The sequence below is a fragment of the Hirundo rustica genome, chromosome 2, assembly GCF_015227805.2.
Source record: "Hirundo rustica isolate bHirRus1 chromosome 2, bHirRus1.pri.v3, whole genome shotgun sequence".
Classification (NCBI taxonomy): domain Eukaryota; kingdom Metazoa; phylum Chordata; class Aves; order Passeriformes; family Hirundinidae; genus Hirundo; species Hirundo rustica.
The window spans coordinates 31,734,585-31,759,149 of NC_053451.1; the positions used below are offsets into that span (position 1 = coordinate 31,734,585).

General features: G+C 43.6%; 1 protein-coding gene across 5 annotated transcripts in view; it reads right to left on the bottom strand.

The window, feature by feature from the left end:
- NARS2 (asparaginyl-tRNA synthetase 2, mitochondrial) overlaps positions 1-24,565 on the bottom strand; it is a 48,451-nt gene that overhangs the window by 7,465 nt on the left and 16,421 nt on the right. For 3 of the 5 annotated variants that reach the window (XM_040057194.2, XM_040057189.1, XM_040057191.1), the window contains exons 7-13: positions 12,045-12,177; positions 5,661-5,759; positions 5,209-5,246; positions 3,383-3,449; positions 1,744-1,881; positions 1,512-1,598; positions 578-675 (exon numbers count right to left, since the gene is read on the bottom strand). In XM_040057194.2, coding sequence (XP_039913128.1) covers positions 578-675; positions 1,512-1,598; positions 1,744-1,881; positions 3,383-3,449; positions 5,209-5,246; positions 5,661-5,759; positions 12,045-12,177 — 660 coding nt within the window. The remainder of the gene's footprint in view (positions 1-577; positions 676-1,511; positions 1,599-1,743; positions 1,882-3,382; positions 3,450-5,208; positions 5,247-5,660; positions 5,760-12,044; positions 12,178-24,565) is intronic. The other 2 variants (XM_040057193.2, XM_040057192.1) reach the window with 1 other exon arrangement.

Sequence of the window (24,565 nt, forward strand, 5' to 3'; positions counted from 1 at the left end):
GAACCCCCATGAAGCAGTACAGGTCTTGAGCAGTTCCAGTGAAGCTTCCCATGAAATTATTAGCAAAGAGCCATATTCTCTGAAATCAAGCCTGTCACTGAGGCCAGCTGCATCACAACTGGCAAAGCTTCTGACCAAAACTGCAATTTCTCAGTTAGATAGCATGTCAACAAATACATATGTAAGTTCTGTATATGTGACAACTTCCACCTTCACAATCTACTTTCAGCCACAAAAACTGAAGAAAAGGGTGAAGTGTTCTACAGCAGACCCTGCTCCAGACAGTTGCAGCAGAACTGAGGCATTCTACTGCCCTGGCCTCTTAGCATAAAGAAAACTTTTCTTCTCTTATGAGCTAAAACAGAGAGGTCCTTTGCACGCCTACGACAGAATCACAAGAACTTCTTCACCAGTTTGCAGTCACCTACTCAGATAAATAGATATCACAAATACAAAAATAGGCTTCTTTTAAATACTCTTAGCTGCCCTTCCACTCCTCTGTCTTGCCAGCCACAGAGAGCTGCTGAAACACTCTCCTGCTCAGGCTAGTCTCCTGGCACCTGTGGATTTTCCATACCTCTGTAAGCGTGATTCGAGGAAGGGCAGTCGCTCCTCTCTCAAGCTGCCTCCACACAACTCCCCTACTCCTGGTACAAGGAGATCAACAGCTGCAACCTTCAAAGAAAGCAATCTAATTGAAGTCATGCCACATAGCCACACAGTGATGGTTTTTTGTAAAACCCTACTGTAATTTTTCTGGAGTCCAGGACATTCAGGTAAGGATTTGCACATACTTGAAAAGTCTTTTGTTGACGGAGAAGGCTGTGAGGAAATTTTGCAAGGATAAACATCAGTAATTTACAGAAAACCTAAATTACGCCAGTGATGTCCCAGACTGAGGACATCTACTGCAAGTGGCTTGAACTTAATCTCACCAAGTTACTCTGGTGACAACCTGTGTGGGGTTATAGAGAAACCAACAGCAGCTCAGAAGACAGCAAAGATATATGGGCATGTTTTCTGAAGCCCTGATTCCTTCCTCTGATGCTGTAGCTTGTGTTCAGCCCTATCTATCCACATTCCTTCAGCCAGCTCTAGTGGATATGGTAGCAATGGCACTCATGTGCTGGATCCAAGTGTTAGGATCCAAGCATTACCACTTAGGCTGCTGGGTTTGGGTTGTCTGTCTTCTAGGGTTATTTTTCTTACCCCACAGCTGAAATGTTGCTAGAATTAAAGCCACTGAAGACACAGTGGTGGCATGGTAGTGTTGTTGCTCTTTTTAGCAGAAGTAATGCTTCAGGTTTTCTCAATTCAGTTGAGAAATCACAATTTCAAAGCACGAGGCTTGATAAAGAGCTTATTTCCTGTGCCCATCTGCTATTTGAGCACTACATGGATGCTACATTTGGATGACAAGAGAATCACAGACTACTTGGAGCCATCCAATTCTAGGGCTTTCACTTAATAGTACAGAAGTTTACCAGGGGAAGAAATAAACTGTGGCAAACCTTTCTTAAGGCAATTAAGCAAAAAGTTAACAGTGTCCCAGCTCCCTGATCTTCTTCTTCCTGTTGTTCCTGCTTTGGGTATTTTTTCTACAACAGGAAAAAAATGGACAGGATCACCTGATGATCACATCTCATCTTGAACTTCTGGAGGGCAGGCCCAGCAGATGATGTCTAGTAGGCCAAGACATGTTCCTAGACAAAAAAGTGGTGGAGGTGTGACCCACGGACTCACTGTGTGTTGAGGTCCATCTTCATTGTCCCGCATGTAGAAAGGCTTGAGGTCGTATGGGTAGTTAACCACGAACACGGGAACCTCCCCACAGTGCTTCACCAGGTACTTCTCATGTTCTGTTTGGAGGTCACAGCCCCACTGTAAGGATAGCAAAAAGGGACCTGGGAATCTGCTTTGGTGCCTCTTGCCCATGGCAAGAGACCCAGCAAAATCCCTGTACATAGAGAGATGCACTGCTTTGAATAACTTGAAAGCACGCAAAGCAACTTCTCATACAGGTCACTGGGAAGTAGACAGTTTCACAAGTTTTCAGGCAGAGCAAAGCATGTAAAATAGTATGATTTAACTTAACAGAACAGGGCCAGATCGTCCCTGCATCAAACCCAAGAATCTGGTATCAAATCAGAAAAAAACCAAAACCAGCAAAATAAAAATCCCAACCCCACAAACCCCAAAACACACTCTGCGTACCTAAAGGAAAACAGGCACTTCTCCAAAGACAGCTTACTTGACCCAGCAAAGCAGCCTCATTTCAGTACTACCTTTGGTGTATAGAAAGCAGCTTTCCTAGGCTGATTACTCTCTTCCCTGCTGCGTCCTGTTACATGCTACATTAATTCTCACTTCAGAAAACCTAGCACCCTATTAACCAATTCTTTGTTATCAGAAACCCTGGGTGTTTGCAATGCCCTTCAATTCCCTTTTTCGAGAGATGTTATAAATCCAGTGGCTTTTGACTTGAGACACCCAGTCTGTTTACAGGACATGCAAAGATTATTGGGGGAATGAAAGGGGAAGAGGGGAACAGAACTTCCCCAGACTCTTTTCATACTAAAATATCCCAAGTTCGCTGTCTCAGATCCAGGCAGTACAGAAACAAGATTTGAGGTTCTACACCCACTTGTACACAGATATGAGAGTTACCCAACTGGCTATGAGGATGGCTTCAGCCAGAGGGTTATTTTCCTCAAAGTATCACAATGAGATAATGGTTAAGCAATATAGACATAAGATGAGCACCACCACAAAGGCTGTCCCATAACGGAGTGGGTGTGTGTTTGAAATTAGGCAAAAGATGATTTTTAGAAAACCATAATCTCATAGCTTTAGAACGACTAGCATATTACTCTTTTTCCCAGTCAACATCTATGCTTTGGAAAGACAAGGGATTCTCTTTACCTACATCTAGATTACGTGGTATTTTCACATGGTATTGGTTTATTAATCCTTGTCAAACTTTTGGTGCTATCCTCTCATCCTTCCTTTTTTTTTTTTGAGAACTATTACAGCAACTCTTCTTAGATGATTACTACTGAATCTGCAACACTCTCAGCACTACTCACATACAGGAAAGAGAAGTGCCTTTGCTAAAGCCTCGGTCCTTCAACTGCAATCTCATCACTTCCTTCCCTGCAAGTGGTACATATTCTCCTGCTACAGACTCCACTCCTTGTATTGCTCCCATTTCAACCCCACAGGGCAAGAGCTACACCGGATTTACAACCCAGCAAACAAAACAGCCCAGGAGGCAGATAATCTGTGAAAAGCAACAATTCTTGTGGTATCAGAGAGAGAGAGAGAGAAAGGAGACTACAAGTTCACGCTCTGCATAGGGACAAACGGGCTGGCAATGACCTACCTCTGGCTTGAAAGTGAAAGTTTGAGCAGCTTGCTTCAAAATTTCCACTGCTTCACTGTAGGAAATTCTGCAAGAGGAAGAAGAATGTCTTTAAGATAACTATGAAAGGAATAACAAAGTTTTTTGGCTAAGTGCCATGCTGGAAAATTAAGGAGGCATTTCCCCACCACCATGCCAACTTGTGTGTAATGTCAGACTTCCCAGCAATGCTTCTTTGGACAGAAACCAAGAAGCATTTTATATGGCAAGAATCCTATGTTTTCCTGTGCTTCAGCTACATGCAGGACGGGAAGTGCTAAGCTCTTAACACTTCTGCATTACTGCAATATTGCATTTTAGTCAGAAGTGAGCTCTGCAGGGAATTGCGTCATAGAAATGTGAGGATTTTTTTAAAGAAAACAATATGTCCTCATCAGCATAGCTACAACAACATAGCTCCAGTCTTGGGTGTGTTAGGCAAAAATAATAGCCTAGGGTGCAATGGGCTTGTAGCTCAAATGTTTCCACTTTATTTTGCAAAACCCATGAGATTTAGGTGCAGCAATGTTCCTCTGCTTCTCTGGCAGATGTGAGGAGCAGATTCTCCACCAATTTCCACCAGCACAAAAGAACAGCATCATGGCAAAGCAAACAGAAAAAGTACAGTGAACAATGCTCCAGGTTTGGTAACTGGAAATCAAGACTCAGTGGAAGATAATGTGGCAGCCAAGTTTTCCATATACCATGTCAAATGTTGTGGACAGAGAGAAGAAATAGTAACATGATCACAATAAATTCATCTTTGCATCACTGGCTAATCGAATTAAAAACCAAATTCCCTAAGGAGCGCAAGGTCTTTGCACCTCATTACAAGGTTTCACTAAAACAGGGAAGGCTTCTGGATAAAATACCTCAAGAAGAAATATATTGCTCCACATGTTTGGGTTATGTGAGGCCACAGACCAGATGAGGTATATCACTGGCACAGGTTCAACACATGTAACCAATGTGCGTAAGCCAGGAATGCCCCAGATCTGCCAGCAGCTGATGAGAGAGAGGCAGAGACGAAAAAAGAGATGGGCTGTCTCACTCTCCTTTTCCTTGGAGCATGGGGGAAGCTGAGTGCAACTTTGTCCCTCTGGGAGTATCAGTTAGCTCCAAAGAGAGGACTGACATGGGGAGATGGTAACTTCACTGAGGACTCCCACAGTGCTCATGCAGGCACAGGCACAGGGGGATCCATCATGATCCTGTTGCCCAGGTGTGGCTGTAGCTGCAGAACAAGATATCCAGTGCAGGGATGAGCAGCCCTACAAGGATAAATGGAGAGCTTCACCATTTGAAGAGACAAGCACGAGTATGGAGGAGGTGGCACTCTTGGGGGCCAGTGAGGGAAACCCAAACCCTTCAGTTCTTTAGCACAAAGAGAACTGAAATTAGGAGCTACACAATCGATTGGTAATAGAAAACCAACCAGGATTGTTAAATATCATAAAATGCTTCCATAAAAAGAGAGCCACTGGAGTAAAAGTGTGAATGAAAGCAGAATATCAAAGCCAAAACCGAGCAAGAGTATGAGCAGCCACTGTGGAGGTACATGCTGGAAAGAGAAAACTTCTGAGGATCTTGTCCAGCAAAAGCCAAAGGTCAGCAGATTCAGGTGCCAGTCTCATGCAGAGGTGAAAGGGTATACCCCACAAACAGTAAAAGGGAACTGCAACTCATGCTCTTTTGGAGACATTATGCTAACCCAGAAGACACTGAGTTGTGAAAGAAAAAGAACATATGCAAAATAGGAACTTTTTCCCCCAAAGCCTTCTGCAAGATCATTTTGAAATAGTACTTACATCATAAATTTCTTCTTCAGTATTTGTTCCAACCTGCCCTTGGTCAAAACAAGAGAAACATAAACATGTAAAACTATCCTTTAGGGTTCAGGGGCAAACTCAGGAAAGTGACCTCCCTATATATTGTAATTTGTAGGACTGCATTTTGATCTAGATGTGGGTCAAAATCCACTCCTGGCTATTCAGTGCTAAAAGGGCACCCAGTTATTGAAGCTAATTATTCACAGCCTACCAGATGAAGCGACAACTACAGCTGACAACTACAGAAAGTGTAGCTGTGTCCTCTCTCTACTGGCCTGAACAATCACTTAAGCTCAAGCTGATATTTTCAGTTTCTTAACACAGGACAACACAGTAAAAAAAAAAAAAAAAAAAAAAAAAAAAGCCTTCCTATAGCCAAGGACCCTCAAAACATAGACAGGATTCCAGTTCTTTCCTGTCACATGCATTACCTTCTGTGAAGGAGCTACGTATTTATGAAAAAGCTCAACATCCCGAGGACATTTGGAGAGCACAGTGCTTGTCACTGTCTTGAAAAGATCTTCCATAACCTAATGGAGAAAAAAAGGAATGTATGAAAAATGAACATTGCTTTGGTGTCCCAGACTATAAATGAAACATGGTACACATCAGCCAAAGGGTACAGAAGGAGTTTCTGTCCTTCTGCATGGCTCAGACTGCATAAGAGGGGACCACCTCACTAATGCTCCTCATCAGCAGGCTTGATTAGTAGCTGAAGAGGACTGGAACCTTTATTTTTGCAATGGGTTTAGGGCTTCAGTGTTGGCTGATGGGCCTCAGTATCTTCAGTCAGGTATCTACAGTGAAAAAAATCCGCTAAAATATTCAAGCAGCAACCCTGGCTAGCCACAGACACATGTTATAACCATTTGTGGGTCTGGTGTCAGATTAATTCTTAGTGAGGCACCTGTCCTGTAATGAACAATTCCAGGTTTATTTTTTGTTATTAGAAAAGGCAAAATGAAAGGAAAGAGAATAGACATGTAGTGTGTAAAGCAAATGCATCAAATAGATCTCAGCTAGAGAGACTCTGTGCAGTAAGGGCAAAGTGAACGTGTACAAGATGAGTAGAGAGCTAAAGCAGACGACACATCAATGCAGGGATGTTTGAGAAACTAAAAGATGTGGTTCCATTTCCCTAAACTAATGTGGATTAACTAAATGACATTATCATCCAATTTGGATATACTTATCCAGTAAAACGGGCTTCACTCATTGAGAAATTAAAATGTCATTAAACCCCCACCATGGGATGCCGCTGCAGTTTCATCAAGCTGTTTTAAGAGTCATTTTCTCTTTTGGTTAAGCAAAGCAGACCATCCAAGACACTTGTTGTGCAGACTAAGAGTTCCCATGGCTCCCTGTAGTCTTACACAAGCACAAAGCAGGTAGTTGACATCTGTGGTATCAACTGATGATCATCCCACCTCTTCCTCAAAATCACCCTCCTATGCTCAGTTTCTTTGTAAAAACAGAGCAATGCAGCCAGGGCTGCATGTCATCTCAGCCTGGGATGGAACAAGGTTTTTCCTAACAAAGCACATCTCAAAGTTCTGGCACATTCCTGATTGGTTGTGGTTTGGTTTTTGTTTGTTTGGGTTTTTTGAGTGCAACAACTCAAAATTAGTTGCAGAGTTGAGAGAAGTTTTTACTAATGATATCTAGGTAAGCAGTAGCCCCTAGACACTACAAAGCCTGTGACTGTGGAAAGATGAACCTGTTGTTCAGTCAGCAGATCTCAAGGAACACAAGGCACAGAAACAAAGCAGCTGGGCTACTGACATTGCCAAGATGAGATTTCAGGCACGTTGTTCAAACTTATGTTTAGATGAACATCCTTCACACCTGTCCCAAGCTGCTGAAACACTGCTGTGTGCTGGTGAACAACCTCTGCATCCCACCAGTCTAGGGAAGCTGGTGAAACAGTCCATTTAGACTCCTCTGGAGCCAATCCCACACTCAAGACTCCTGCAGCAACCTGGGCTCTCCTTTTTAAAAAAGTGAAGATGCAAATAAGGGAACAGCATTATCATATGCAGATGAACAGTTTTACGCCTCCTGGTACTCAAACACAGAGGAAATGAAAAGCCAGCATTCCTGCTGCTGAGTGGCAAATAACCAGTCAGCTTTGAACTTTCTTCAAAGTAGCTAGAAAAAGGCTTATGCAAATGAAATTAGAAAACTTCTTAGCAATTCATCTGGTTTCACCAGGCAGAGACGAAGGGATTTTACATTAAGCTTCCTCTTTCTAGAAAATGAAAGTATCATCTGGTTTTGGAAAAGCATGTTGTTTAATTAGCACTTTTTTTCCTCACTGTGCGATAAAGTAACAATTAGGTTCCCACAGCATTCAACATAAGCAGCTTCCTCTTGTGGAAACAAGATGTGGGTGGTATGGGAAAAACAATCTGAGAAATATTTCCAGGTTTGAGACTGAGGTTTTATCCTGGCAAAAAAGACAGACACGTGGGTCATGCACTGCCCTCCTCACTGCTCTTATTTATGCCAAACAAGTACTAGGCACAAACAGTAGATGGAAAAAAAGAAAAGGAGGGAAAAAAAAAATCTCTTGAACTGAGAATTTATGTCTTTAAGCAGACAGCATAATAAAGGACTGCAAAGTAGGCTATAGGAAAAATGAATGGAGAGGTGCAATCACTGACTTGGTGGTTTAAGGGAACACATGAGTTTGAGCTATAGATGAAGTGATTAGTTCGAACACATTCTGAAAGAAACATGACTGACAGGAGACTTACACAGGGAAAAAGGCCCTGGAATGACAGCAAGAAACTCATCTCAGAGGTGGGACTCCACATGTCCCAAAAGCCCAATAACATGATTGCTTCACAATGGTGATGTGGAAACTGTGCTGGTAGGGGGCCAGGCAAGGAGGAGAGAGGTTAAAGCTTTCTCCCTTCCCTCAACCCTTTTAGCCTTTCTCTTTTGATTTTCACGTTTGAAACTTCAGCAGCATCAACACTGGCATTCCTCAATGTTGCTCTGTTGTTTAATGGCTAACAGTTTAATTTTGATTAGGAACAGATCCCAAGGGTATTGTTTAATTTTGCCCTGGATCTTTCGATACTGCAACTTACCCTCTTCCCAAATAAAATTATGACCAGAGTTGAAATAGAGCAGTAAAAGTCAATAAAACTGCAGTAAAAGTCAGCAGCAGCAACTGAAGGTGCTGCACACTCCAGGAAAAGTTCAAATAATCATCTTTATTATGTAAGAAAGATTACGTATGAAAAATTGCGTGACCTACCAGTAGGATTTTTATGTATGTATTTACCTGGGCCATGCATATGGATGTAGTGTAGATCACAGGCTACTTACATATGAAACACTCACCAGTGGACCACTGTTTGTGGCCTCCATGCTTGCTCACACCCACTCTACTCTTTGTGCACACAGAGGGGAGGATTCACATCTGATCTTAGTCATAAAATCTCTCTCAGCACCACAAGCAACAGCTCAGCCCCCGATCTGGTGAGACGCCGTTGCTGTGCAAGGAAAGAGACTTGTGTGCCAGACCACTGCTCCACTGGCCATTGAAGCTGAATGCTGATAAAACTTAGGGAAGAGAACAAGCCTGAGCTATGGCAGCTGGATGCCACTTCAGACAAGGAACCCACAGTCCTGCAGATACTCCAATGTCTCTAAAGAGTGTTGTGCAAAACTTTTAGAAAAACCCCTTCCCATGTGATTATCAGTGTTTGCTCCCTCAAGACTGCAGTCAGGCCTGCCCACGTGCCTCAGCCCTGGTACTGAAGACAGAACGCTGAGTGCAAACTAGTCTGGAAATCAAATCACATACATGTTTTAGATCCAAGCTCTCTATAGCTGACACCCAAAACTGGTGCTACAGATTTCATTTCATGCCTGAACTCCCCTCTATAAAATGGAAGTAATAATGCTCCATGTCACTAGGCTGTAATGACAGCAAATTAATTTTGACGAAGTACATAACCAGTGGAAGACAATACTCCTGCCCTCGGGACACAGCTCAAATACTGAGTGTTAAATTGTATACTCCATCTTAAAGAGACATACTCCCCAGCCCTTAAAGAGACAGTAGGGCTAGGATGTAATCTTGTTAAGGAAGACTAACACTATGCATAATCTCCTGACAGTGCCCTCAGGAAAACTTCCTTCTTGCATTTTCAAACTTTACAGACTAAATAATGTATTTTTTAGCATGGCTTTGTATATGCTTTTAATGAAATTCAATAATGATTGTATCATGTGGCCTCTTCAAAACTCCATTAGTGCCATGAGTGAAGTGGGATCCTTTAAATATACTGCACTGCTGATACAGGGGAATGAAAAATTGAAGATAATAGTGTACAAATACAACTGCATGGCACAGAATTGAAGGGAGAGAGTGATAACAGGCATCTCAGAGGACAAATGAAACTGGAGACCTTGGACCACCAATTTGGGTACTGGGCAGGGGCTGATGGCTCTAGGGAGTCCAGACAGTTCCACAACTGGACCTCTTCTACTTTCTCATCCATTCTGGAGGAGAAGTGGCTTGAGGCAATGTGGCCCAACTTCTTGATTTACAAAAAGAGGTCCCTCCTTAGATACCCTTACATGTACCCTGTACATTAAAGCAGAAATACATCCAGCCATGCAGCCTAAGTACTGCACTGAGCACATGGGACTTTCCACAGAAAGTATTGTGAAACCAGTACTGTGAGAGTCGAGGCTTCTTTATAGCACTAAAACACATTTTGGCACAGAAGAGAAATTTAGATTGCATGATTAAGACACAGACTTCACAAGAACTGTGCTGCTAATTTAGGAATAACTGAGCACTACTCTGTGCAATTACAGTGGGGAAAAAAATGCCTCTGCTCTAAGACTTCAGGCCCTTTGTTCCCAAATACATGTAGCTTGGTTATTAAATCTCCTTTTTCCCTTTTATTTCATAATGAAAACTATATTTCTTTTGGAGCTTTGGATGAAAGATCTTAAGCCTCAGCAGTGAATGGTAAACATGCACATCTTTGTAGCAAGGCTCTTTAATGGTGTATAAGCAAATACTTCAAGATGTCCCTGAAGAAGCCGAGCACTCCCAGCACAGTAACTTGCTCAAGTGAGAGATACTCAGTCCAAATGTTGAATAGCAATTTTAAAAATAAATTTTTAACAATCCAGCTCCTTATGCGAGGCCAAAGTTCAGATAATAACTCTGGCCAAGAGCCCTAATGGCTTTCAACTGGGTATTTTGCACTGAATAAAGAACTTGCAGATGACAACAGACAAAATATCCAATGGGCAGATACATAAGAGAACACTGAATTTAGGTCAGTTATACCAGGAAAGACACTTGGGCTTTAGAGCAACTAGCAAGGCTTTCTGTTGATTGGGGTTTTTTTGTTTGTTTTGTTGAAAGAGAGATTGCCCAATGATTTAAAAATAAACAAAATGGGAACTCCACTTCCCCAAGTAAGAACAGCACAAAATTAAGCCTGTTGCAATACAAACTCACTGTGAGGAATGCAAAATAAGGGCTGCTAAGAGACTTTCTGTTATAGGGAAAGGTGCTTGTCCAAGACTTTGGGACAGAGGGAAGATTTAAAAGAGAGCACAAGCTGAGACTTCACAAGACACTTAGCAACAAAGGCAAAACTGAGAGGGAAAGTTCCTCCTTTCCCTACAAATCCCAGAACAGTTTTCAAATCTAATTCTTTGAATTGTCTGGCTGTCTATACTTTGAAAGCCTGGAAATCAGGGTTTTCTGCACAGGACACGTTGATTCTGTGTTGAAGGGCTCAAACACCACTTAACAGAAGACCCTGCTTATTATACTAGATAAAAGTAGTGAAGATTTCAATTGACTCCTGATGACCTAGAGAAACAGGGGGCTTAGGAATTAAGGTGTGTACATATACACAGGCTGTGCTCTAAGAATACACAAAGCTGTGGAGAAAAGGAGAAAAGAAAGAGCAGGATGCTGTTCAAGATGGAGCACAGACTCCCAGTGAGTCAGTCCCCACAGCTCAATGCCATCCAGACATCCTAGATTCAGAAGCAGCATACAGAGCACACCAGCTCTGCTCTCAGGCCATGCTGATTCAGCACTGTTTATGACCCATGCTGAAAAAAACACCACCTGGATGTTATTTTATAAATCTGCAGCCAGTGCCTCAGGTATTTTTCTTTATAAAGTTATTTTTCCAATCACTTTCCACAGAGCTTATCTGATAAATGAGAGTGTGTATAGATGTTTACTCACAGGTCCTACTGGGTATAAGCTGGCTTATGCTGAGACTAGTAAGGTATATAGGCATCCATCATGTGCTTAAACTGCAACTGAGAGGTCAATCCTGACAAATCAAAAGCCAGCTGACTAAGGATTTCCTCCAGTCTTCTGCTAAAGCCACAGGGAACAGTGTGTGCCAGAAACTGTTGTTTCTTCTTTAGATTTCAAGGAGGTCTTTACAGAGCACACCAAGGGACACACAGCTTAAACGGCGCTCACTCCGTGGAAAGGTGCTGAAGATTTTGAAAGGCAGAGTGCCACTCATTAGCACTAGGCAAGCCCATTTACATTCCCTGGAAATACAGCAACTGTGGAGCTTCCCATTCAGATGAGTGCTGTGCACACCTCCATCTTCCCTTCCAAATCCCCTCTACGGCCTCATCTCTGCTGAGCAAACCCTCCTCCTTGGGAAATACCTGTGCAACCTCTACTTGGCTCACACAGGGTGAGAGGAGCTGTGACCTCAGCTGAGGGCAAGGAGCACAGGTCAGGGAGGAGGAAGAAACTCAGGTCCCAGTCCTGCATAGACATTTGGAGTGCCCACCTGCATGATGTCCTGAAGGCTTTCAGTGAAGGACAGCTCAGCCTCCACCATGTAGAACTCCGCCAGGTGCCGGCGACTCTGCGAGTTTTCCGCTCGGAACGTCGGGCCAAAGGTGAACACGTGAGTAAAAGCCCTGCAAGGCAGCAGGGAACAGACAGGTCAGGTCCAGCACACAACTGGGTCTGTTACACCTAAAGCCCTCCCTTTTCTCCCAGCATCTAGAAACAATCATGCTTCCATTTCACCTTTGACCAGTTTAATGGTACTGCCGAATAAGCCGCTGTTACATTCCTTCATCCCAGCACAGAGAGGGGTTACTCACATCTTGTGACTCAGAGGCATTGCACACACACACTGCTCGGCCTTCTCTGAACACAAGTCATGCTCAGGACACTTTCTGTAACTGTGTGGGAATAAAACCCAACATTCTGCAGAACTGGGTAACTAGAGAAGCACGCAGATACTGTGACAATCATGCCGTCCTCATCCACGTGCCTTTACATTTCCTTGGCTGCAATGCCTGACCTTCACAGGTGCTGTGAGACCTGAGGGGTGGCCAGTGAAGCCCCAGCAGGATGGGAGGTGTATGGTATGCAGTCCCCCTCTACTGGTAAGACTGAAGTTCATTGTTCAGAGAGCCAAAGAACTGGGCTCTTCCACACAGCCAAAAATGGTTCAGCTGAAAGGGGTCCCTACTGCGGGGGACACATCTGGGAGAGCGTTTAATGCTGAAGCAACCAATGCATTTCCTGTTATGAAGCCATTTCTCCAGCCACCTTCTGGGGAATCTATTTAAATACATCCTCTCTTGTTCTGCAGTCATGTCATGCTGTGTTTCTACTTCCTTCGTGAGAAACCTTCCTATCAGACACCAACACACCTTTAAAAGTTTTGATTTTATGTGGGAAGCTGCACTCTAAGCAATCCCTTTTACACTGGGAGCACTTGAGCTCCTAGACACCCTCAATCCAGTGAGAGCTTCCCAAATACATGCCACGATATCTGTGTTCCCTCTCACGCTGCATGGGAAGAAAACCACGAATGGGGAAGAGAGCGAGCTGCTTCAGAAAAACCATGAACTGGGCAGCTTCTATCTTTGGTACATCTTTAACTTGATGTTATTTTTAGCTGCAGACAGCGTGTAGGAGAAAAAGAATCTGATCAGTAGAGATTAAGCACAGTTTGACACTCATGAAAGGATGCGTGCTAATTGCTGGGGCTGGCATTTGACTTGTATCTTGCTCTGCAAGCTTTCAACTTAAAAAGGATGTTCGCTGAAGTTTCTGAACAAGCTAATTTTGTTAAACTGAAGTTTAAATAAACAACACTACAAAAAGCAGCATTTTTCCTTGCCCCTTATGGAGACATCTGTGCTACAAATAAAGGAACACACACATTCTGCTTCATTCATCTGTTCCCTCATGTCACATGTTGGTTAAAGGTTACGATCCAGAGAAAGAGCGCTTTCTTTTTCCTTGAGTTGCTAGTAGTAAGCACACCAGAAGAAAGTTTCAGGTCAAGACTCAGAATACATAGCCTGCCTGTAGGTTTCTTTTCCCCATGGCTCTGTTTTTCCTCCTCCAAAAAACACACTTTCTGTCTCCACTTGGATCTTGTACCTGCACTCTCTCATATATGACCACAGCACCTACAACCAACTAACTAGATTTTGCAGCAAACATCCTCTTTCAAGCATCATTTTCAGCATGCCACTTTTCCCTCTGCTGCCTTTCTCACTTGCTGAGATGTTACTGTAAACTTCTGTCACTCAATTGTCCTCCTTCAAACTGTTCTTTGCTGTAGCATCTACAAAACCTCAGCCAGGTCTAGATAAGTGATGTCCCAAGACTATTACTCACTGTGCAGGTCATTCACTATTACATCATCAGCTCCTTGTGATCCCCCATCTGTAGCCACCTGTTGTCTTGGGTTATACAGAAATTCATGTTCACCCTCACATAGCCTCTTTAGTTTGTTCTTTTTCCCATGCTCCTAACAGCACCTGATACAAGAAGGTCTCGAATCCAAAGTTTGAGAGACTCAACTGCTATAGCAATACAAACAACAAACACGAAACAGTGAGTCTCGCAGTCAAAATCATTTTATCTTTAAGGCAGAACTGGTCAAAAGCTTTTGTTTGTCAGGTTGTGGAGGTTGGCCTGCAGTGGGAAACAGGAGTTAGGGGCAGGTTCTTGCTCCACCTGCCCCACGTTTCAGGCTTTTGCTAAAATATTTCCATTTGAGGCCCTTCAGTTAAAGAAAGATTTTTTCCTAAATAAATTAATTTAGTCACAAGTTCGATTTGTGACTGAGCCAAGATGAAAATATGGTGAAAAGCTCACAGTTGCTGAAGTATTCATTCAGGTCTGCTCAGTCTGATGTGCAGGTCTCTGACGTCTCACTGACATGAAGGCCTCAAAGCAAGATGGAAAACTGAAGTGTGACACTAGCTGGCTAGCATGAGATCCTTTCCCACAGAGCAACAGCCTGGCTTCATGGAGAGACATTTCTCAGCAGCTGTCCATGCACAGGCACTGACACTTCAGTTACTGAAGGTTACTGTGGCAAGACAGCCTCTAGGAATGCAGGCTACTAAGATCACTTTGAACTGCCCTTATTTCCTACTGATTCCTACAGCAGCCCAAGCATGCTGACTAGCTACTCATCTTCCAGGGGCTTGCTGACTGCAAGACACGTAAAAGCAATCAAAAATAAAAAAACTCCACCCTCTTATTGCTCCAAGATGTCACCCATGGTCAAACACTTCATAGTCAGAGATCAATTTTGTACTGCAAGAATAAAGCCTCTCTGTGCCCAAGATAGCTTTTGGGGAGGGCAAGTGCAGAACAACTCCCACAGGAACCAATTTCTGTCTCTCCTCAGCTCTAGGCACTCGTACACAGAGAACCACCTATGTTTACAAAACAAACCATTAGCACTGCAACTCTGTGGACTATCCCAAGGTGACAGTAAGTGTAAGGGCTTTGTGATAGCCTGTAGAACCTAACATCACTGGTGTGGGGCTGAACTTGTCTGACCCTTGAAAAAAGGGAAAAACAACACTCACCCCCTAGCCCCCCTCCCCATCAAATAAACCTCCATCTGCAGGGAGGGGAGGAATCATTCATTTCTCAGGCTATCTGTAAAGGAAGAAGACAGATAGAAGTAACTGTGAGAACGTCCCCATGATCCTGGGACCCTGGCAAAGGGATACTAGCCAGATGTCACGCTGGCAAAGCGATCAAAGGAGCACAGTAAATGCAAGTCATCTGGTAACAGCAATGTCCAGAGGCCTGGACATAACAGAAATACAACTAAAATATAGTCACTGTTATCAGCTCTGTGTGTGAACAATTATTTTCCATCCAGGCACTGATATACTGTTTACTGTGCCCTGCCATTCAAGATATCAAGCAAATGCCCACTATACAAATCAAGCCTTTATTTGTACTTCATCTGCTATAAAAAACGTATCTGTGATTTGATACACTGCTATATCACACTGAGCATGCACATATATACCAGAAAAGAGGGATGGGAGTTCACTTTGCTCTGATTTCATGGTACTGAGAGCAAACCAGTCATTTTGTTCTGTGTGCATTCAGCACCTAGCACAATGGAGCCTCAGTGCAGGGCTGTGACTCCTGTGCTCGATGATGCAAATAATCAGTCATTTAACATTCCCAGACCTCTGCAAGACTTCCAGCATTTAAAAATAACTTGAAAATTCTGTCTAAGTCTCCAAAAGTGCCTAGGTCAGTTTGGGTTGTGGGCACTCAAGGGTCTTTAAAAAAAAAAAAAAATCAGTAGCGCTAATTCCTCATCTCCAACAAAAGCATACACACAGGAGGGGAAAAAAAAAGCCCACTAATCTGTTGAGCCTTTTTCCTTGGCCATTACAGGCAGCGCAGTAATGTCTGTAACACTGTCCTTGTACGTGCTAGCAGAGAATACAAGAGAGGCTTTGAAACGAATCCTTTTGCAGTCGGCTTTGCCCAGATCAGAGCTCTGGCCAGCAAGCCCGAGCGCATTTCTGCGGTTCACAGGCGCTACCGGGGTCGACACCGCAAGAAGGCACAGAGCCGCTTAATTAATTGCTCCCTTTCTGTGACTGTATTCTGCTCTGCCCAGTTCTCTGGGAAAATTTGAGAGCTCAATGTGGAGGCCAAGAGAATACCCACAGCACTCCTTCCGACACACTGAGACGCATCAAGAGCCCATCCTGCTAAAGGCTGAGCTTGCTCACCCCAGCCCAGGGAAGGGCCCAGCCACTTTTAGCTACTGGCTCCCAGGAGTCCCTTCGGACACCAAAGCAGTATCTGGAAGCGCTGCCGGGGCACAGCCATCCTCTGCACAGATGGTGGAGGCTCGCTGTTGCACAGGCCACACTTGTGTGTCTCCACCCTACGAACAGCCAGGAAGGGAGAAACTTCCCCCCCTTTCACCTTCATTTCACACACTACTAAAACAGTCTCCAGAAGCAGCCACCTTTGGGAGCTTTCTGCCACGCAGAATTACAGCTCATTGCGTTTGAGTTCATTGACATTTCATTACGGAGGAAGTGAGAGGAACCAATAGAGAAGTAATAAGTATCCGTACCCAAAGCTGCTTCAAATCATTCTTTTAATTAAACTCACGCAATGTTTCTAGGCCTCAGTGTCTCTGCCTTGCTGGCAACTTTTATAGTGCAATCCAAATAGAATTAATTGTGCTGATGGCTCCCAAGCCAGGAATGGATTGTGCTCCTTTTCTGAGCCTGGACACCACGCTGCTACCGAGGTAATAAAGACTTATTTGTGCCGTTGAACCAAGGGCATATAACTTTGAACACGGCTATTAATCAAGAAGATGCAATCCCTGCACAGTCAGCTTACAACCAATGCCAAGGGCACACCACACAGTAGTGATACAGCTGGAGGCAGAAGCTGGTTCCTGTGACTCAGGGCTAAGCACCAAACCACACCAGTACACACAGGGAGCAAAGATGTTTTTCAAAACTTCATCACCCCCGTGATTTCTATGTAAGCCATAAAAATACATTACCAGCATGGCAGAGGGGGATCAACTCATTTTCATGCTGCCCCTGCTGTCACCCAAAAATACAACACACGCCTCTGTCAACACAAATATATTGATTACTCTGGCAAGATCAGCAGGGACGAGTTTAGCTGAACAGTGACTTGTGCCAAATCTCATCTTTGGCCATGCTAGATGAACACAACATGTAACCCTTCAACACAGCGTGCTCCCCTGCACCATAATCCACCAACCTTTCCCTGCCATACACACACTAAAATCTAGATGGCAAGAAATTCTAGAAACAATAACTTCTAACCCAAATACGAAGCAGCACACGATGTCAGCAGAGGAGAGACCCAAAAGCCCAGGATTTTAGCTTTATCTACCCATTGTCCTTTCTCTCAGGAAGGGATTTAATTCCACTCTCTTCTGGCATGACCCTATTCATTTTGAGCATGGAGGACCTGCTTGCTCCTCTGAAATAAGCAGGTGACTTTGCTCAGCTGCCAGGACGCACCAGTTGGCTGCGGTGCTTGACCTGAACACGAATAGGATTGTTCAGTGATGCTGAAATTTGTCTCTTGAAAGATGTTCTGGCCCTGTGCACAAAACCACACACACAGACAACCGTTCAAAATATCAGCCCAATGTTTCCCAGGCCTAACTGTTGGAGGAGCTGGAAGCCCAGAGCTCCTAATGATGACAGCAAGGTACAGATGCCTAGTAGTGTGGAGAAGAGGCAGAATATTTTACATCCTGGGTAGACTATGTTAAAAAATTACTGTTGGAGTTGGACAGAAATATCTGTGTTTTAACCTCAGTGTAAAAATAATACTCCCATTACTATTGTCTGGTGCTTTGGACTCTGCCCAATGAAAATGCACGTTTCTGTTGAAAAGACAGCAGAAGGGACTGCATTTTACTCAGAAAAATGCGTTTTGAAAGACTCCTCATAGGCCATTTCTGCTTGCCCTCTATAGAGAGAAATGCAGATGAGAAAAGCTGCACCTTGACAACGACTTTTGTAGCAGTATGTGAGGCTCAGGCCTGGGCAGCAGAGCTGGTGTGCTGAGTGCTGAGGTTTTGGCTCATGCTATGACAAGATGGGACTGTACTTCCTTTCGTAAGCAGCCAAAAATAAATACATAAATTAAAACGCTGTCTAAGTTCTCAGACAGGGACTGGGAAGTGCCAACTTCCCCCTGCAGCCAGTCAGACTGAAGCAATGCAGCAGCATCTCTCGCTGCAACCTCCAACGAGGCTGCAAGTGCACAGCACCCTCCTGCCACGCTCCAGGACCTGCTCTCCCCTTGCCACAGCCTCTGCTCTGGCTTCAGCAGCACAAAACAGAAGATGGGACAAGGATCCTTCCCAGGTCATCCCCCTCTGCTTGAATTTGATCCAGGCACACTTGAGTAATAAACAAAGTGACCCACATACCTTAATCACCTGGTGAAGCACTCAGAAGTTTGTTTATTAAACCTCACAGCAGAGCTAGACGCTGCATTGTTAGTCTACAGATGGCAGGAGGATAGAGGAAAACTGAGACATAGGACATAAGAGTTACTCAGAATCATACAAGTTGTCTGCTTCAGGCTCAAACACCTCATCAACCGGGGTCCTCCACCCCTTTATAGAATAGTCTTGTACTTTACTGTCAGTGGAGTCTTGCTTTGTCCAAGTTTTGATATTATTGTTTCTAATTAAAGTCAATAAAATGACCGATTAGCAACAAAAACTCAAGCTGGGTTGATGAAAGCCACCAGAGTAGTTGAGGATTTATTCAAATAATCATTTTCCATGCTCTAGCTAACAGAGATATTCTACAAAGGAGAGATACAAAATATTTCAAAGATTTAAATAAGACAGGTAGCTAAGATGTTTTTCAAACTTAATCATCCAATTGACTCCTACTCTAAGGCATTAAAATGCACTACCAACATGCTGGGGGAGTACAACTGGGTTAAATCTTTTTCCTTTCAAAATGGAAAAAAACCTCATGTGCTTTAGAAACTGCATTATAACAGCCATGAAGAGGGTATTTAATTTTAATTTTTTCATTTCTCAGATGAACATTGGTTTTATGAACTCTGCAAGTATCAATCACAACATGAAAAAGCATCAGCGGGTGCGTTACTGAACAAAGGGAGTCATGGTTCAGGCCACATTCCAAAGTTTGGGTGCAACTACTGAAAACATCCAAAGCCTAAACAAAGTAACTAAATAAAGTAAGCAACTGTATCCAAAAAAAATTACTAAAATCCGTATAAAATGCAACACATTTCAGCTGACTACAATATGTATCTATATTCTATTCTACTTTAGTACAATGACTGCAAATTGAAGCATTTCAGGGCGTGTGCTAATAGGTTTATGCATCTATTTTAAGGAAAGCTGTGGGAGCAAATAGGGATGAAGCTGCCTGACTTCACATCTCATCCTGGAGCCGCTTCCCGAGGCACTGAGACTCCTTGAGAAGCAGGAGCTGCAGCCTGGACAAGGCAGGTCCATGCTCTCATAAGCTATCAAGTTTACCACGGTGCTGTACCGTGATGGTTTTGCCACTTTTGTTCAGCTGAGCTGCCCACAGGCTTCTCGCTTGCCCCAGTCAGGAAGTAAAATAAGTTTGCAGAAGTCACCGTGAATGTGGCTCCTATGGCACAGTAACGTGGGCAGAGGGCTGTGACAGACCCACTGTCACCCACAAAACCATAGCTTCTAAACCCCCTGCAGCTCTCACAGCGCTGTCCAGACACACAGATGAAGTGGAGCTGCAATGCCCTACACACACAGGGATGCTGGGCTCTCCTGACAGATCCTAGAGCACCTACCACTGACTGGAACAGGGATGACGAGGTATTCAGAGAAGGAAAAGGGACTGTGCGCTGGATTCAAGACAGAAACATACTGGTTCAACTTAGCTTACTCGTAAAATGAGGACCAAGCATTTCAGCTGAGGACACCTTTCACCAGATGAGCATAAAACTGGTTCTTCTCTTGCTCCCTGCACTTGATTGTTACAGCGAGGATGCAACACAAAGAGCACACAATCCAAGACTGGTGGGATTGTATTCAGCCCCCCATGTGAGGATCCCAGAACGTGGCTGAACTGCAGCTATCCTCACCATGCTTGCAGGTTACTTGCTTACATTCCCAAAAAAGTTAGAGAGGAAAAATGAACCAACAGGACATCCATGTGCACTGTAAAAGCCCCAACTAGCCAAGCAACTCTAGACTCACTGTTGCACCTACAGAGTTCATGTATTTGGCCTCCCAGTTAATACAAAGTCATTAACAATCACTGCAGCAGTCAAGAACCAGACTGAAGTATGCAGTAATTGATTAAAACCAGACATGCCACGATTGCTTTTTATAGATCCAATTTAGTGTCAGCCTAATTAATGGAAGTTAGTGCACTAATTATAAGAGTCTGCATTATGACTCAGACTCAAACAAATGTTGCGCAAGAAATGTAAGAAATTTTTTTTCAGACATCCAAGATAAATAATTACACTTATTTTTGTTACTTCTTAGCAACAGGAATGTTATACAACTGGACATCATTCCTGCAGCTGCATTCAGAAGCATGTAAAATTGTACAGCGTAGAGCAAATATTTGTTTAAACACAATACAACCCGTTTCATCATTAGCAAGTCATTTTGGAATCAAATTTTAAGAGCGTGTGTTGCCAGACTGCTGAGAATGAAGCCTCTTTTATGGGAGGCAGCCTCAGACACATCTCTTTTGAGCTCTGCAGTGTTTTCTTGAACATCAAAATGACAGCTCTCTCTCTCTCATTCTCCATCCTCCCTGCTTTGAAACACACTGAAGTACTGGCATTCTAAAAGTGAAATCAGTGTGATTTTAGTACCTTCTGCAAGCAACAGGGAATTCACTGAGTTCAGCTCTCTACAAACTCAGGCAGACACAACCAAAATAGTTTGGATGACTGAAATGCATTTTAGGCCTCCTCTGTAACCTACAAAATCAGTTGCAGGATTGCAGAGAATATCTGGATTAGGCAGAAGAGCTGCAGAATGCACGATGGTTTAGCAATCAGGGGGATGTGCTTGAGGAGAGAGGGATTAATTAAGCTGCATCTACACCAAGTTTGATAAGTAGGTGTTGGCGGGCAGAAGAAAGAATGAAAGGCTGAGATTTTAAGTTAGCAGGAAAACATGAGTCCTTGGGATGGTGAACTGAAACTGAGCTAAAGAGACAATCCACCAAGATGGTATTGTGCCTGAAATAGGTGGAGAGGACAATGAGAACAAAGGCAAGAAAAAACTTTGAGGAAGAAAATTACTTGGGCTGGAAGGGACCTCAGGAGGTCGTTGGTCCAGTCTTCTGCTCAAAGCAGGGTCAGCAAGAAGGCCAGACCAGCTCGAGGCTCCACCTAGCTGCGCCTCTGATGAAGAGCACACCGTTTCTCTCATCAATCTTTTTCAGTGCTTGAGAGATTTCTCCATTATTTTCCTCCCAATGTCCACTGAGGACTTCACTTTTCTCAACTTACCCCCATTGTCTCTTGTCTTCCTGTCATTCACCACTGCAAGGAATGGGCCTGTCTTTGGAGAACCTCCTTGTAGGTCCTACCAGGCTGCTATTAGGCTGCCCCTCAGCCTTTTACCCATTTGCAGGGAACTTCAAGAGAATGTGAGATGAACAAGAGAGGAGAAAAGAAACAGGGCTAAGGAGGGCAAGGAATGAGGAGATAATTTATGCTGCCATTTAGGGAGGGGATAGCTCCCAGAAGTTTTAGAAAAAGCAATTTTATTTAAGCTCATGACGCAAAAGGCAGAACAGACAGTGCCTGGGATGAAACGTAGCACAAGGGAAAAAAAACTGATGTTAAACTATTAACAAGAGGGGCTGAAAAGAGAGGAACAGGTACAGCCTGTGGGAAACGAGAAGAAAAAAAAAACTACAGCCAGCGAGGTGTACTTCTTGACAACAATCGGCTTTGGCTGTCTCCAGTATGCCTCTGAATCACCTTCAGCTACCACAGACCCTCCAGCCCAGCTCAGGCCCCCAAAGTGGCCTTTGTCCTCACCAGAGGATTGGGGGAAAAGGAAATACCACATGGACCTCACAGCAAACCAATGACATTTCAAACCAGATATCAGGACACAGACAGCCCTACACTTCTACCACACACAATGGTTACTGACTCATTGGAGCCTGAGGACACTGAAGGGGAGAGCTGTATTACTGAACAAAGACTTTTCTGGAGACCTTAAAAAGCCCATAGATTTACAGCAGCTGACAATGATTCAGACACGCTGAGCAGACAACCTAGATGCCGTCACTGCTAAGATGAGGCACAATGAAATGACAAGTTGTGCCAAGTAGGCCGTTTGTGTCACACAGAGACAAGATGAACTCCTCTGACCTTCCCTTCAATAACAAGCACACAGAGCACAGCAGACTGTCAATAAACACAGGAACATCTCTCTTCCCACTTCTCCCCAAAGGAAAAACTTGCCAGCTATAAATGGCTCACTGCTCTCTGCTGTGATCAGGAATAGCATCCCAAGCAACCCTGCCACCAAACAGAGCCCTGGACAACATACAAGCATGGGCATTCAGGTGATAGCCTGTGGTCTGCAATGAACTCTCTGCAAGGACACAAAAGATGTGATTCCAGACTCATCTGCTAAGTCCTGTCCATACCTCCCTTTCCAGCCTTTTCCAACTACAGGTAGGAGGTTGCTCATGAGCTCTGAATAGCTAAAAGCTAACCCCAAAATTACATGGCTGCTTACTTGACCTTCCCCCTCTACATACAACCCCCCCCAAAAGTTCCTACCTGCCTCTCATACCTATCCTGCTCCGCCTCTGCTTTCTAATGGACTTCTGCAGGATCTGTCTCTCTCCCAAGTCCTGCAAGTCACGAGAGAATATGGGTCAAGACTGGATGGGGAAGGTTCTCCCCAGCACTTCTATCTCAGTCTCCTCCCACAAATTCTCAGGAACAATGTGTTCTAAAGACCCTTAAGACTGCAACATTCAACATTATATTAAGCTAAAGGGAATTTTTGAAGACTAGACAATTTTATAAACATGAAGAACTTAGTCTGGCTAAAACAAAGGGTAAATTTCATGGAATCAAATCCAAAGCAGAGAAACCTTCACTGTTTTACCTGATTCGGTTATTGGGAAGACCAGAATATTTCCATTTTGGAGGTAGAAGACTTAGTTTTTACAACTTTAAGACTAAGGGTGAAAGTGTCAAGTCCGTCAAAGATAGAATTCTCTTTCATAATGGGTTTGGTCTTCATCTACACTGAATTTTCCCAATAAATTAACTGAATTAGTACATTGAGTTGCTGGCATGAAATCGGCACAATAATCCTTATTTGAAGGCACATTTTTCTGAGCAGTTGCAATGTGGATTCTCCTTAGACATGGCACGTTAGCCAAATCACTGCTGGCCAGCTGGACTGTGATAGAGCCTGTCAAAGACCAGACCTCAGGCAGGGAGCACTGCAGTTGTTTGCCACGCGCCAAGGGTGCTCATCATGAACTTAAAGTGACTCTAAAAACACTTTTAAAGTGATCAGTTACTGCAGAGTGGAAACCTTCTGAAAACACGGGGGATAAAATCCTAGCTTTGAAAAATGTGAACTTTAGAGACTGGCCTTTTCATCTGGGAGTTCTGACTTGTATTTCTAATGGTATTTGCTGCCCATGCCTCATATGCAATGTTGAGAACCAGTGCTGGAGGGGGTTTTTTTATGTAATCACTGTTGTACAGTTTAATTGGCTGCTGATAAATAGCTGCAGTGAAATTGTCCAAAGGGCAATTTTTGCATACAAATCAAAACATAAATTTTTTCAGAAATCTCTTTTCTGCCTGGTTTGTTCCCCCGAGAAACACAGTCACTTCTCAGACCCGGCTCAGTGTCTGTGATATGCTGAAATACCCAAGCTAGACATTCTTGATAGACAGGATGTTTCTCATGGGGTGCCCTGTCTGCTGCGGCCAAAGCACAGGTCACTTGGCAGCCAAAGACTGGTGTCATCTCAGATGCTGGCTGGGGAAAGTCAATGAGGAAGAGATTTGTTTAACTGGAGGGGGGGAGACTTTGGGACTTTGGTCCCATGGGATGACATGAGTTTGTATGTGTTAGACTTAACTGACTGTCAGACTTTGTGACCTTTACTGAAAGATGCAATTCCACAATTCAAAAAAGCCCAAAGAAAGAATGTGGATTCTAATGATCAACTTGAAATACAATCTCACTCTATTACATCAGGCTGTACCCCTTAAATAGTCTGCTCTAAGACAGAGCAGAAAGCTAAACTCAGCAGATTACCTGCCTGGTAAATACTTTTTCCATTGATATCACTCAGATGCACCTTGCTCTCTAAGGATAGATAAATAAAAAAATCAGTACTCTTCAGAATGCAGTACATTACAGCTTCATGCTCCTATTTTACAGTAGGGTGCTGTTCTTACAGGCATTTTGAATAAATCCAGGGGCATCTAAATTTAGAT